The following is a 15,912-nucleotide window of genomic DNA, read 5'->3' as shown; positions in this document are numbered from 1 at the left end:
TTTATGTAGACATCATACTTCTGTTGTTCGTGTACTTATATCCGTTCAGTTTATTAGACCAGTGGGTGTCTTAACTATTTCTTGTCACTACTCTACAGAGGTTAGTCTTGATACTTACTGGGCACCGCTGTGGTGTGCTCATGCTACTCTTTTGCACATTTTTGTGCAGATCCAGGTACTTGTTCGTTAGCTAGCTGTGGAGACTCAAGGTGAACCTGACGCTGCATTCGCAGGCTTTGGAGTCACCTTCCAGTTTTCATTTTGCACTATTTATTCTTATTTCTGGACAGTTGTATCTAGAAGTTTTCTAGAAAACACTCTGTAGAGCTTATGACTTGTACTGCCGGTTTTGGGAATTGTAAGAGATTCTATTTAAATGATGTCGTTGTTTAAATTATTGTTAGGATTACCTAGTCCTTAAGACTAGGTGCCATCACGATACCCAAACGGAGGGAAATTTGGGTCGTCACAATCTATCAGCGTCCGCAGACTCCGGAGTCCCCTTATATCATTTTTATGTTGCTTCCTTATTTCTCTTTAGACCTTGATATAAAGAGACATTGATAATAAATTCTTAGAAGCTTATGACTTATTTCTACCGATTTTTGGGAGTTGAAATTGTTTAAATTGTAGCTTATTGATTTCATATATTTATTAATATTCCGCATTGATAGGCTTACCTAGTCTTAGAAACTAGGTTCCATCACGGCATTCTACGGAGAGAATTTGGGATCGTAACACTTAACCCAGGTAGAAACTTTTCGCCTACGGGGATCTAGCTCATATTCCGGGTAGAAGTACTCTTCACCCAGGCTCGTTTTCGTAGTTTAACCTTGGTATAACCTTTTTGCCTAGGGGATTTATTTTTATTTCAGTAATATAGGGCATCAACCCCTGGTTACATTTCTTTTCCGTAATACAGGGTACCATCCCCTGGTTACATTTCCTTTTAGTAATACAGGATGTCATCCCACGACTACATTCTTTTCAGTAATACAGGGTACCAACCCTTGATTACATTCTTTTTCCGTAATATAGGGTACCAACCCCTGGTTACATTTCCTTACCAGTATCAGGGTACACCAATCCCTAGTCATTTTTTCTAATATAGGGTCTCCACTCCCTAGTTTCTTTCATTTTAGATATAGGGTCTCAATTCCCTAGTCTCTATTTCTTTTCGGGGTATACCATTCATGACCTTTTATTGCTTTCAATAAAGAAGTAGTTTAGAATTTTGTTACAATAACTCACAAAATTTTCCTAGTGCAAACTGGGGAAGAAAAATTTCGTTCGTTTATTTGTTTTGGTGTCTGAGTAGGTTTTACCTCAAGGCACAGGGTTCGAGATGACCAAAAGAAGAAGTCTCAATTCAGAATAAAAGAAAAGAAAAAATAAGTGAATCCAAAATGCAAAAGCAGTTGAAAAGATGTGGAATACTCAAGACATGACTGAAACCATGAGCATTGGGGTCCTTTTTTGATTAGAAGAAGCTATAGAACAATGAACTAGCATCTACAGCTAGCAAACATCAAGGTTTAGAGCAGAGTCTGCATGAAGAACCAGTCAAGACTCAAGATCAAGTTTCAGAAGACTCATAGATAGGAATCTTGTAACTCATAGCTGATAGGCTTGTTTAGTTTTATTTTTATAATAGCAGGACCGCAGACCGGAGCCTCGATGAAACCTCACTCGACCCCTCAACTCATCATTCTATAATTCTCCTTGAACTACACGTGACCTGATTCCCCTATAACCAGTGATTGTAGGCTGTTTAAAACCAGGACTCGGTTGCACCCTATCTTTTATTTCTTTTCCTTTTGAATAACGGTTTGGTCAAAAATTAGTCACATGGCTCACCTAGTCTTTGCGTGAAAACTCTTCATGTTTCCAAGTAAAGAGGGGCAGCTGTGAGCACCTAATTTTTGACTATATTTGAATTTTTACCACATTCTACTATGTAATTACTTTTAGAAATTTAATATATATATATATTTTTTTAGCTTTGTTATATTTTTTTTATATAGGGTAAGAATTAAAAATAATTTAAAAGGTCAAATTATTACTATTAGTATTATTTTTATTTTTTATCTTTATTTTTAAATAAAATAAATTTAAACAAAACCGAAAAATTAAATATTTTTTTTAAGTTTCGGATGGGAATAAAATAATAGGAAAATTAAAATTATGGAATTAAAAAATTAAAAGTAAAAGTAGGTGGATATTATTTTTTTAAAAAAGTAAAAGAAAGTGAAAAATTAAAAAAAATAAAAGTAAAAGAATGTGAAAATTTAAAAAATGAAAAGTAAAAGAAGTTGGAATTAAAAAATAAAAGTAAAGGTAGCTGAAATTGGTTTTTAAAAAAGTAAAAGAAAGTAAAAATTAAAAAAAAAAGGAAAAGTAAGATAAGTGGAAATTAAAAAAAAAGTTAAATAAGTGGGAAAAAAAAAAAGAAAAGTAAAATGTGGGAAATTAAAAAAAGAAAAGTAAAGGAAAGTGGGGAATTAATTTTTTAAAAAAATAGAAGAAAAATGGGAAGTGGGAATCCTTTTTAATTAAAAAATAATAAAAAAATAAAGTAATAAAAACAAAATCTGAAAAAAATCCGATTTTTTTTTCTATAAATAGAAGAGAAATATGAGGAGAGAGGGGGAGGAGAAAGAGAAGAAAAAAAGAGAGGAGAGAATTGAGAAAATTTTGTTTTCTTCTTTTATGCTAAGGGAATTTCTACTCGTGTCATTCTTTCTTCGTCTCTTCTTTTCGAAAAATCTAGCTATTCATCAACCAAAATCCAACAAAAATACTTCATAACATCCCTTTTTACACGCCAAAAAGTAAAGTCAATAGTCGAGGTCGAGGATTCCGTTGGAGCTCCGTTCACTAGCTTTGATATTCTTCTTCGCTTATGCTTGTTCGGCGTTCGTCTGCTTAATTTGATCACTATATAAACCCCTCCCCTAATTCCCTTTAAATAGAGCTTAGTCACTGAAACTAACCACTATTACTCTGTTATTCTCTCATTCTATATTGTTCTGAACTATGGCTCTTGGCCGGCTGAAAGCCAAGGCCACCTGAATTCGACTAGTTGACCTTACTTAGTACGAGCACTGCCCAGGGTTCATCTGAAACCCTTGGGAACTCTGACATACTAAGATTATTTTAGGTTCCGCTGCTCTCTATTGACGTTTGAAATATTGTTAAGACTGTTCTACCTATTTATTTGTTTGTCAATTGATAGCTGGTAAGTTCTTTGACCTTAGCAGCTCATCCTCTTTCGTTTGTGTTCATATTCAGTATATTCATGCTATTGAGACTTTTGCGAATCAATATGTTCCTATGCCATCTATGTTTGCAACCTTATTGGCTCTGAAGCTGTTTTGTGACTCTGAACTCTTTTTCTAGCATTTGAACTTGCCTACAATTCCCAACTCTGATATTTGTCTATTGCATGTGTTCAGTATGAATGAGTTTTGACTCTCTTAAGCATGTTTACCCTAATGTGTGTGTCTGAATGCTTATTACCTACTACTATCCATGCGTTTATCCCCTACTTTGTTTTGTATCCTTATGATAGACCAACTCATGTGTTTTAATGTATCTGATACTCTACTGCGACCAATACTTAACTGTGATATCAGCCAATTGGAGCTTCACTGTGAGTTCCATGCTTAGTTTAATCATGTGTTGTTTAAATATATTTATAGTCTATAAGGTGAAAGGCAATATCCAGCCTTTAGGTGACAATCTAGTTCTTAATGTGTGTTTGCCGATTGAGAATTCTGGCTCTACTAAACCTGTTTAGCTTGCTATGTTATGCTGATGTTTGTAGTCAATCCTGAGTTTGCTTTTCTACCCTGTCCTAGGTTGTTATGTCAACCAAACTCATGCTTAGGAAGTAATTTAGTCCATGCTTAACTTGTTACTCTTCTGGTCATGTTGTTCATGAGGACCTGTTATTATACATTTGTGATTCTATTGTGCGTTTGTTGACTTGCTCAATCCTGCATTCCTTAGTACCAGTTAAGTCCTTAGGAATAAATCTTACAACTGACCTTCTTTCACCACATATGGCCAAATAGTATTAGAATTAATGCTTGCTTCTCCTATTGTTGAAGTTTGATATTGTCTCTGGTACTGTGATTAATGATCAACATGATAACTTTATCTTTTTAAGTAATTGCTCGACTATGAACACTTATTTTTAGTCTTTATGTTAAACTTACTATATTGAGGTTGTTCTCTATTGGTCCCTTAGTTTTCATGATCAGATCCCCTGTTTGAAAGATGTTTTTGACCATGTTAGTGTTTGAACTTCATTTGAAAGAGTCTGTTATCCCAGGATGATCCATCATGTCTCCTAAAATGCAAGCATGAACTTGTCTTATGTACTATGATTGGTCTATATGTCTTAGAGAGAATTAGTACTACAGTCCTAAGAGCTAAGTGTGTGAACATCCTGCTCTGTTTAATTAATTCAACGCATAGTTTGTTGCTTGTGTGGTTGAGTTTGACATCTAATGGGGATGTAAGTCATTCGTTTAGGCCTGGTATTTGGTTATATGTGTTGTTGTACTTGGTTGTTGGATTCAGACTTGCTATACCGGTCTTATGAGCTGGGGATTTGGGTCTACTGGTCATATGAAAGGGAGTTGTCGAAGGCCCAGAAAAGCATTGGGTTATTTTGCATTGGGCCTATCATTGGGCCTATAGTTCTCTCCTTCTATAACTGTTCATATTTGGTTTGCATTATTCCATTTGGGCAGTAATAACTTGTAATAACGAATAATGGGGAGATTAACAAAAAGAGGGGTTGGGGTATTCTAATATTTTCATAAAAGTGCAGAAAACATGCCTATAGGGTCTACGTTTTCTGTTTGCTATCTCGTTCAGCATGACTTATATGTTATTTCGTTTAGTATGTTGCATACTAATAGAAATCATGCCTATAGGGATTACACACACCTCACTCGTATATTGTTCAGGCATGTTAATCCAAAGTGTTTGCCCCGCTTGTTTCTATATTACTATTGTGCACTTAGACAGCATGCTTATAGGATGTGACGACATATGCTTTGTCAATCTAGATATCATGCCTATAGGACCCCAACTAATCAATTAATCAATTGCTTCTGCTACGCTGCTCCTATAGATATCATGCCTATAGGATTTTAATCAACTACTATGTTACTTCGTCGCATTACCACACTTAGACGACATATCTATAAGGATAAAAATATATATAATCAATTTCATTGTTAGAAGCCATGCCTATAGGACACGACCATTTGCCTAAAAAACATGCCTATAAAATCAGCGCTGATAATTCTGAGTTTACAAATAGTTTAATGCCTCCTCGCCTAAGCCATTGAGAGCAATAACGTGGCACATACGATGCTATAATTCAAAATCTCCTAGAAACCATGCCTATAGGACTCTAAGTCTTAATTCTCAAACCATCTACTGCCTATTCTTCCGCGTACATTTGTTGTCTATGTGGGGAGGCTAACTTGAGCCTTTAATTGTCTTTACGTGAAGTCCTATCTGTTTTGAATATCGCCTAGCTTTCTCATTTTGAGTAACCTAAGTTGAGTTTAGAACCACCTCATAGTAGGTCCAAAGCCTCCTGGACCATAGGTATGGGACGGGTAGCGCACGCATAAGATACAGTTTAGAATTGGATTAGAACGCCTTAAGTAACTACTTCAACATAGTAATTGGGTAGCAGGAGATGATAGGGTGTACTCGCTGAATAATATGAGCAACCCCTATCTTAAGGAAGTTGCGAAGTATTATTTATGTTGCATGGGGTGATCCTTTAGGCTAAAAAACTTAGGTCCGTCCCCCCTTTTTTTCCTTTATATACTTGTTATTCACACTTAGTTATTTAATGTAGGCTAATGCCGTTGTACTCTTTGTAACCTTTAAGATTTGTACCGATCATCTATTCTTATGTGTTATAATAAAGTCTTCAACTTTTATACCTTTCCTCGCTTGTTTGATCACCTAGCCTAATCATCTAATCCACATAGTTTTAATTTCGGTCGGGACCCACAGTTGTGGACCTCGAAGAGTGCCTAACACCTTTTCTTTAAGGTAATTTGAGCTTTTACCCAATCTTTGGTGACATAGACTAATCAAATAGAGTTATTTACAAATAGGTGCCCTAACGCACCTTAAAATCGTTAGGTGGAGACTCTTCTCTTTTAATACCTCCTTTAAAAGAGTTGTCACACGTCGAAGCCTGCCTTTCGCAAGAAAACAAGGCGCGACAACATGGCGACTCTGCTGGGGAGTTACACTTAAGCTCTTACCATAACGAAGTTGACTTATGTGGATTAACGGATATATTTGATGACATGTACATCCCTTCCTTTATCTTTCTTTATTTGTTTAATTTTCTATGACATGTACATCATTTCCCTTATCTTCCTTTATTTGTTTAATTTGCTATAACATGTACATCATTTCCCTTATCTTCCTTTATTGTTTTAATTATCTATAACATGTACATCTCTTCCCTTATTTCCCTTTATTTGCTATGACATGTACGTCCTTTTCCCCGTTTCCCTCATCTTGTCTAAGACTGCTATATCATGACTCTCCCATCCCTATTTCTCTATCTACTTCATTACGTTATCACATATTTTCATGAATTAAACTGACTTTTCTCTTTTTTCCTTTCTTTTCTTTTCTCTTCTTTTCCTTCTCATGTTCATCTTTACCATATTATTTACTATTTATGCACTTTTATCATGCAAATATTTGACAATTGGTTACTATTTCTGCATAAAGCATGCTCCACATCATACTCCACTCGTTCTTAATATCAACATAGCGGTGCTTGATGAGTGTTTGCGCTTTCCTGAAAATACTCTTTTTAACTGGAAAGGCTTATTTGCGATAGACTACTCGATCAGCGGTGCAGTCGACGATCCCTTGACTTTCCCTCTCAAGTTGTCCACTTGAGAGTACTAGTCTAGACCCTTCTAGAAACCATACCCCAATTTAAAATGCACATGCATCATGCTGAACCTAATACGGATTGAGACGTCATTGACGTAACAACCCGCTTAGATAAAACCTTGTCCAAAGTCCGACGGTATTTCCATAATCCCAAAGGACACTATCATGTTATGTGCACTACTTGGAGAAAATATGTCAACGTGTTGATCGTTAATGCGTAAATAGTCGAATCTGGAGGGGGAATGGGCTAACTTTTATCCGTTTGCAGAAAATGAAGCACGAAGTCCCCAGGTTCAGTATGGTCTAAAATATCCCGACATTGCTAATTGACTAGTGGAAAGACCTCGCACCTTGTGATAAAAATAATATGAGTAGAGTATTGGGCAACCTGCCATCTTTGCTGAACATTCAACCAAACAGGGAATTGATTGAAGCCGCTACCATGTTTTGGGATGAGAAAAGAGCTATTTTTTGATTTGGCATAATAGAAATGACTCCTCTCCTGGAAGAAACAGGAGGTTTCGTCAAGTTACCATGGGATAGTCCGGGACTATAAGTGCCAAAAAATCGCACTCCCCGCGGTTTTATGAAAATGTTGGGTTTTAAGAAAAATGATGAACTTCTCTGTCTAAAGAAATCATACAGCCCTTTTGAGTTTCTTTACGAATGCTAGGGGCATAGAAAATCATACCGCCTTCATCATGATGAACTATCCATTACTTCTTTAGGATGGGTGCATCGCCGGGTTTATGTTTTTATTGTCTACTTCTTGGGTTTATTGATCTTTCCAATGCAAGGAGGAAGGATTCACACTCGCTTAGCCGTGGTCGGCAGGACCTTAATGGATGGCATCGAGGGACAAGCTTATACTATCGTCCCAATGATCTTAGCTGAGATATACCGTGCTCTGGATCGGTTCAAGCATGGATTCGAAGACTTTGAGGGTTGCAATCTACTGCTACAAGTATGGCTGTTGGAACATTTTCAGAGGGGTGAGTATCATCAACAGCTTTTGCGAAGGCCACTGAATGACTACATAGCCAATCATCAACCAAAGAAAATGACGTTTATTCCATACAGGTTTGCAAAGCCTGGAAATGCTGTGAGTTGGGTGCGTTTCTTCAGCAATCTGACAGACGAGCAAGTGCATTAGATATTTGAATAATTTTCTAGTAGTGAATTCATCATCAGGTCAAAAGGGACTACTCACTTAGAACTGATCGGGCTATGAGGCATCTACCCTTACGCTCCTATAAGGGTAATGAGGCAAGCTGGAAGGAAACACGTCATACCTCGAGTTTCCAACATGGTCCAGTACAAGGCTGATTTCAAGGGAGATGTCATCCCATTCAAGTTCGAAGCGTAACACATCTAGAACCAAAAGATCATTGTGGAAGGAGAAACTATTGAGCCAGACAGGTATCACTTCGGCCATATGTACTACTATTAATCATGGCTGGAAGACGACGTAGCTGGGGACGTCAAACCAGGAGTCAATCTAAAGGATAAGATCATAGATGAAGTGGCTGAGGCACAGGTAAAGTACAAGAGGCTACACAAAAGGGTGTTCGAGTCTGAAGCTAAGCATCTGGAGCAGCACAAAGTAAACATAGAGGCGATAAGAGAATGGAAAGAAATTGCAACTAAGTCAACAGAGAGGTTAGAATACTTGGAGCAAGTGATAATGGAGATAGAAGGGAAGATGAGAAAGAGAATTTGGGATTGTCAAGGCATGAACGATGATGAAGGAGGAAAGCTGGCAAAGGCTTACTTATTGTTAGACATGCGCGATCTGGGAAACATGATTAATACTGTCAAGAGAGCCAAGCATGAAGAAGGTCCTTCAGGGACCAAGTAGATGATGCTCTTTACTTCTTTCTAGCTTAGATTAGATTTCGATGTAATAAGTCTTAATGCCATTAGTGATTTTATTATTTGTCGATTTAGTAAGAGATTGTTTTGGCTTATTTCCGCACTAATGAAATGAAGCAAACGTTGGCATCAATTTTCTCCAAGTTTGTTTGTCGCTTAAGCCTACCTTAGGCACAATGAGGTCCCCAAATTAGGACGCAGATCATTGCATGACTTTTGCGAAACATGTTTAAATATTGCAAACACTTCTTTATTTCACTTTACTGACTTGGTTACCTTTTTGTTTTTATTTCTTTATTTATTCCTACTCCCAAAGGTTGGTTCGTGCATACTGGCATCATCAGCATATCACACTAGATCCAGAGATCCTCCACCTCCTCCTCCACCTGGCGACTCGAAAAGCAAAGGCAAGAAAAAAGGGAAAATGGATAATTTAAGTGGTATCCGGAAAGATAATGCTACTGTGGCGGAAAATTTTGAAACTTCAGATGGTAGAAGCACCCCGGGGCAGAATGAATTGGTCTTACATTTAGAGCAGAAAATCTTGGAGTTACAGGGCGAACTTGAGCAGGTCCGAAATCTGGTAAACCTTTCCCTCACTCTCAATGTCTCCGACATCAACCAGTAAAATCCAACTACCCAAAACCAAACACTGCCACAAAACACACAAAACCAGAATCCACCACCCATAGCTCCAAATCCTCCCGCACCACACCAGTTTCATAATCCCGCACCTCCCCAGTTTCATAATCCCGCACCTCCCCAGAACCTTAACCCACCGCCAGTGCAAACCCCTCAATAACATCACCATCATCCAAGTCAATACCCGTAAATCACTACTTACCACACTGCCCAAAATGTACCCCAACTTACTCTCGATCCCCAATACTCAATCAACGACCACCCATATACCCAAGTTTCAGGAACTCATCAAACCAATCCAATATATGTGGAAACCTTACCTCATACCCTGAAGCAAACCCTATACATACCTGAACCAACTATGAGGAACTGTTCATTCGAAATATGGCAGAGGAACTCAAGAAACTTACAGGGAGAGTCCAGAGCATTGAAGGTGGGAAAGGCGTTGAAGGTCTGAATTATGAAGATCTGTGTATTCAGCCATATGTGGAACTACCAAAGGGTTACAAACCTCCCAAGTTCGAAATGTTTGATGGCACTGGTGATCCGAAGGTGCATCTGAGAACCTATTGCGACAAGCTTGTGGGAGTAGGTAAGAACGAAAAAATCCGCATGAAATTGTTCATGCGGAGTCTTACAGGAGATGCCATGTCTTGGTATATCGGTCAAAACCCGAAGAAGTTGGCAAACTGGGTAAGTATGGCATCAGATTTCATGGACAGATTCAGGTTCAACACAGAGAATGCACCAGACGTTTTCTATATCCAAAACCTCAAGAAGAAGCTGACAGAAATATTCTGCGAGTATGCTACTCGTTAGAGGTCAGAAGCCGCAAAGTTAAGGACAGTGCTTGAAGAAGAACAAATGAACAAGTTCTTTGTTAGAGCTCAAGATCCGCAATATTATGAAAGGTTGATGGTCATCGAGAATCACAAGTTCTCAGGCATCATCAAGGTAGGAGAGAGGATAGAAGAAAAAATCAAGAATGGGATGGTGACTAATTTTAAGGCGCTGCAAGACACAAATAAAGCCTTGCAATCAGGAGGTATCTCAAAAAAGAAAGAAGTGGGCGTTGTGATGGTAGCCCAGGGACCTAAGTCTCCCCTCACATACCAAACACCTCCACCCACATATAAACCCTCACCCCCAAAATACAAATACCATACCACCACTTACCATACCTACAACACTCAACCTGAATATTACCATTCACCTTCACCTGCCCGCCAAAACCACCCAAATCCACATCCAAATTTTGACCGCAGAACTCCCAGACAATACACCCCAATTGTTGAACCCATAGCACAATTGTATGAAAGACTGAAGGCCGCTGGTTACGTCACCCCTATTCCTGTTGTTGCTGCTGAGAATCCTTCCCAGTGGATCAATCCCAACAAAACATGTGCCTATCATTCAGGTATGAAGGGTCATACCATTGAAGAGTGTCACACGTTGAAAGACAAGATTCAGACATTGATCGGCACTAAGGTTATACAAGCAAAGGAAGTTACACCAAATGTCCGCAATAACCCTCTCCTGGATCACATGGGTGAGGGGGTGAACATAATAGAAACTGATAAGGAATGGGATCAGGAAAGGTCCATCGGACTCATTCGAGAAATAGACACTCCCAAAACATCTCTGGTCACCCTCACGCCAGTCATAGTACAAACCCAGGCACCATTTGAGGTTGAGGTAGCTACACCGTTCACTGTAATGGTAACTCGCACACCATCTTACCAGCCTGATGTCGTCCCTTGGGATTATGTTGCGGAAGCAAGAAGAAAGGAAAAAGCCAAAATGGAAGAAATAGGTGTCGCACAAGGTATGACTAGAACTGGCAGAGTTTACACACTTGAGAATTTAGGAGGAGTGAGCAAAGAAGCTGCACCTAAGCCGCTTGTTGTTCAGACTCGCTCTGACGATATTTGGAGGAAGATACAAGCAAGGGAATACTCCGTTGTTGACCACCTGAACAAGACTCCCGCTCAGATATCCATCTTATCACTATTGCAAAACTCAGACACACACAAGAATACCTTGATGAAAGTGTTAAGTGAAGCTTATGTGCCCGCTGGCATCACTAGTGGAGAGATGGCTAACATGGTCGGACAGGTACTGGAGAGTCATAAAATTACTTTCCATGAAGATGAGTTACCGCCAGAAGGGTTGAGTCACAACAAGGTATTGCACATCACAGTGTAATTTGAGGACAAGTTCATTGCCAGGGTCCTGATAGATGGAGGCTCAACCCTGAACATACGCCCACTGACCACTCTAAAAATATTAGGTAAGGGCATGCACAAGATACGAATGGGAAGCATGAATGTGAAGGCTTTCGACGGATCCTAGAGAGCCACTATCGGGGAAATCAACCTTGATCTATAGATGGGTCCGACTTGGTTTTATGTTGCGTTCCAAGTGCTAGATATATCTGCTACTTACAACCTATCGTTGGGACAACCATGGATACACGCAGCTGGGGCAGTGGCTTTCACTCTGCACCGGGTTGTGAAGTTTGAGTGAAATCATCATGAGGTGATCATTCATGGAGATAGAAGCAACCCTATCTACACCAGCCAGACTGTCCCAGTCATCAAAAATAGGAAGAAGTTGGGCGGATAAATATATCACCGCATTGAGCGGGTGAACACAATTGAAAATGATCGATGGTGGAGCAAGAAAATAGAAAGCATATTGCTGTGGATAGGATATGAACCAGACAAGGATCTTGGCAAAAAGCTTTAGGGGATCACTAAACCCGTACAACCATAGTATCATGACATGACCTTTGGACTCGGATATGAATATACCATGCAAGAGTATCAGGATTGGATACCACCATAGCGCGCTAATTACTATCCACTGGAACAACCCATACCACCTTTGCACCAGACATTTCACCAAGCTAACATGATGTGGGGATCCGAAGAAGATGAGATTTTGGCCGGTATAAGGAAGCTATTTTTGGATGAAGAAGGCATGGACTACAGTGCAATTGTTAAGGAGGAGGGGGAGGAGGAGGAAGACCTTACCATTCAGACTATGGGAGAAGGGGTTATTCTCAAGAACTGGACCGTCGCACCATCCCGGGCTCGCATATTATAATATTTCTATATTCTTTTTAGCATAATTATTACATATCCTGATGAACCTACGACTGTGACATGTAATGAGACAACGCAACATAAGGACAGTGATTCGTAAGATCTGGAAGATAATATAATACCTTAGGAAATTATCAAAGAAGTAGAGAACTTTGAAGACAAATCAAAGTCTAATTTGAAGGAAACTGAGGTCGTTAACTTAGGGGATTCTGAAACAGTCAAGGAAACTCGTATAAGCATTCATCTATCACCGTCAGAAAAGAAAGAGTATATCAGGTTCCTAAGGGAATATGAGGACATTTTCGCATGGTCCTACGACGATATGACTGGGTTGAGCACATCCATAATAGCTCACAAGCTACCTACCAATCCCATGTGTCCACCGGTAAAGCAGAAGCTCAGAAAGTTCAAGCCAGATATAAGTCTGAAGATAAAAGAGGAGGTTACCAAGTAAATCAAAGCCAAGGTTCTTCGAGTGGTCGAATACCCGACCTGGTTAGCCAACATTGTGCCAGTTCCAAAGAAAGATGGGAAAGTTAGAGTATGTGTCGATTACCGAGATCTAAACAGAGCAAGTCCCAAGGATGATTTCTCATTTCCTAACATACACATACTGATCGATAACTGCGCCAAGCATGAGCTCCAATCTTTTGTGGATTGCTTCGAGGGATATCATCAGATTTGGATGGACAAAGATGATGCCGAAAATATAGCCTTTATCAAATCATGGGGGATATATTGTTAAAAAATGATGTCGTTTGGTTTGAAGAATCTAGGGCCACCTATATGAGGGCCATGACAACTATCTTCCACGATATGAAACACAAGGAAATAGAGGTGTATGTGGATGATATTATCATCAAATCCAAAAGGATCTTAGATCACACAGCAGACCTGAAGAAGTTTTTCGACCAACTTCGAAAATACAATTTGAAGTTGAACCCCGCAAAATGTGCCTTCGGAGTCCCTACTGGAAAGTTGCTAGGTTTCATCGTCAGCCGCTGAGGTATTGTGTTAGACCCGCCAAAAATCAAAGCTATCCAGGACTTGCCACCGCCAAAGAATAAGAAGGATGTGATGAGTTTTCTAGGATGCCTCATTTATATCAGTCATTTTATAGCACAATCAACGGTGATATGTGAGTCGATCTTCAATATGCTAAAGAAAGATGCTGCAACAAGTTGTACTGAAGAATGCCAGAGAGCCTTCGACAAAATCAAAGAGTATTTATCTAAACCACCCGTGTTAATCCTGCCAGAACCAAGAAGACCTCTGCTGCTTTATCTGTCCATGTTGGATGGAGCCTTTGGCTGCATTCTAGAACAACATGACGAAACAGGGAGGAAAGAGCAAGCGATATATTATCTGAGCAAAAAGTTCATGCATTACGAGGCCCGTTACTCTTTGTTAGAGTGCACCTGTTGTGCTCTGACATGGATATCCCAAAAGTTGAGACATTATTTATGTGTGTACACTAAATATCTCATATCAGGGATGGATCCACTATAATACATTTTTCAGAAACCTATGCCTATAGGTAAGTTAGCAAAGTGGCAGATATTGCTTAATCAGTTCGACATCATCTATGTAACTCAGAAGGCAGTCAAGGGGCAAGCATTGGCCGATCACTTGGCGGAGAATCCCGTAGACGGAGAATACGAACCATTAAAGACGTATTTTCCCGACGAGGAGGTGTCGTTTGTAGATGAAGATATTACCGAAGCATACGATGGGTGGAAGATGTTCTTCGACGGAGCAGCAAGCTTCAAGGGAGTGGTTATTGGAGTTGTCTTAGTATTAGAAACCGATCAACATTACCCGATATCCTCAAAACGCAGGTTCCCATGCACCAACAATATGGCAGAATACAAGGCCTGTATCTTGGGACTCAGGTTGACCATTGACATAAACGTTCAGGAGTTACTGGTAATCAGAGATTCTGATCTATTGGTACACGAGGTACTAAGAGAATGGGCTACTAAGAACACTAAAATATTGCCATACTTGCATTGTGTATAAGAGTTGATCAAGAGGTTCGCGAAGATAGAATTCAAACATGTTCCAAGGATTCAGAACGAGTTCGCAGATGCATTAACTACCTTATCTTCCATGACACAACATCCAGACAAAAATTTCATCGACCCTATCCTAATAGGAATTCGTAAGCAGCCAACCTATTTTGCTCATGTTGAAGAAGAGTTCGAAGGAAATCTATGGTTCCACGACATCAAGGAATACTTGGAAAAGGGAGAATACCCAGAGAATGCTACACACACTCAGAAGCATACACTTCGAAGATTGGCCAGCCATTTCTTTTAAAGCGGGGGAACTTTGTATAGAAGGACTACTAATTTGGGATTACTGCGATGAGTTGATGCCAATGAAGCATCTAGATTGCTCGAAGAAATACATGCCGGAACTTGCGGACCTCACATGAACGGTTTCGTTTTGGCCAAGGAGATATTAAGAGTAGAGTAATTCTGGATGACTATGGAAACAAGACTGTATCAAATATGTTCAAAAGTGTTACCAATGCCAGATACATGCTGATATGATACAAGTACCGCCCAACGAACTCAATGCAACAAGTTCACCATGGACTTTCTCTGCTTGGGGCATGGATATCATCAGACCAATTGAACCCGCTGCTTCAAATGGACATAGGTTCATTTTGGTGTCCATAGACTACTTCACAAAATGGGTTGAAGTCGTGTCCTATAAGACTGTGACTAAGAAGGTCATGGCAGATTTTGTCCGGGATTGCATTGTTTGTCGATTCGGAGTGCCTGAGTCAATCATTACTGACAATGTTGTCAATATTAACAGTGACCTGATGAAAGCTATGTGTGAGACATTCAGGATCAAGCATCAAAATTCTACAGCATACAGTCCGCAAATGAATGGAGTCGTAGAAGCCGCCAACAAGAACATCAAGAAGATATTAAGGAAAATGGTGGACAACTACAGGCAATGGCACGAAAAGCTACCATTTTCTTTGCTCTGATACCGCACCACAGTCTCTACATCAACTGGGGCCACTACTTATCTACTGGTCTATGGTATCGAAGTTGTTATCCCTGCCGGAGTAGAGATCCCTTCCTTAAGAATTATACAAGAAGTCGAGCTAAGTGACGCAAAATGGGTATGGAGCCGTACGAACAACTAGCTCTCATTGATGGTAAAAGAATGAACGGAGTGTGTCACTGTCAACTCTAAGAATAGAATGGCAATGGCTTTTAATAAAAAGGTCACATCAAGGCAATTCACACCGGGGTAATCGGTGTTGAAGCGATTCTTTCCACATCAGGATGAAGCAAAGGGGAAATTCTCA

At 39.5% G+C, this 15,912-nt stretch overlaps 3 protein-coding genes across 3 annotated transcripts; all 3 read left to right on the top strand.

Moving 5' to 3' along the window:
- Positions 1-9,858: 9,858 nt before the first annotated feature.
- Positions 9,859-10,293, top strand: LOC138895376 (uncharacterized). The gene has a single exon (XM_070180059.1). The coding sequence runs from the start codon at positions 9,859-9,861 to the stop codon at positions 10,291-10,293; it is 435 nt and encodes a 144-aa protein (XP_070036160.1).
- A 45-nt stretch (positions 10,294-10,338) lies between these two features.
- Positions 10,339-11,679, top strand: LOC138895375 (uncharacterized). The gene has a single exon (XM_070180058.1). The coding sequence runs from the start codon at positions 10,339-10,341 to the stop codon at positions 11,677-11,679; it is 1,341 nt and encodes a 446-aa protein (XP_070036159.1).
- A 2,057-nt stretch (positions 11,680-13,736) lies between these two features.
- On the top strand, positions 13,737-15,585 carry LOC138895374 (uncharacterized). Its single transcript, XM_070180057.1, has 3 exons — positions 13,737-14,001; positions 14,119-14,507; positions 15,121-15,585. The coding sequence occupies exons 1-3, from the start codon at positions 13,737-13,739 to the stop codon at positions 15,583-15,585; spliced, it is 1,119 nt and encodes a 372-aa protein (XP_070036158.1).
- Positions 15,586-15,912: the final 327 nt, after the last annotated feature.

The sequence above is a fragment of the Nicotiana tomentosiformis genome, chromosome 7 (assembly GCF_000390325.3).
Source record: "Nicotiana tomentosiformis chromosome 7, ASM39032v3, whole genome shotgun sequence".
In the NCBI taxonomy this organism is placed as follows: Eukaryota; Viridiplantae; Streptophyta; class Magnoliopsida; order Solanales; family Solanaceae; genus Nicotiana; species Nicotiana tomentosiformis.
The sequence above is the reverse complement of the archived record's forward strand: the minus strand, read 5'-3'. Positions and strand labels throughout refer to the sequence as shown.

Excerpts from the sequence above, each read along its gene's own strand:
- LOC138895376 (XM_070180059.1), top strand. The coding sequence starts at position 9,859 with ATGGCAGAGGAACTCAAGAAACTTACAGGGAGAGTCCAGAGCATTGAA.
- LOC138895375 (XM_070180058.1), top strand. The coding sequence starts at position 10,339 with ATGAACAAGTTCTTTGTTAGAGCTCAAGATCCGCAATATTATGAAAGG.
- LOC138895374 (XM_070180057.1), top strand. The coding sequence starts at position 13,737 with ATGCTAAAGAAAGATGCTGCAACAAGTTGTACTGAAGAATGCCAGAGA. Across the intron at positions 14,002-14,118 it reads CTCTTTGTTAGAGTGCACCT|GTAAGTTAGCAAAGTGGCAG; the intron begins GTTGTGCTCTGA and ends CTATGCCTATAG. Across the intron at positions 14,508-15,120 it reads TAAACGTTCAGGAGTTACTG|ATACATGCTGATATGATACA; the intron begins GTAATCAGAGAT and ends TACCAATGCCAG.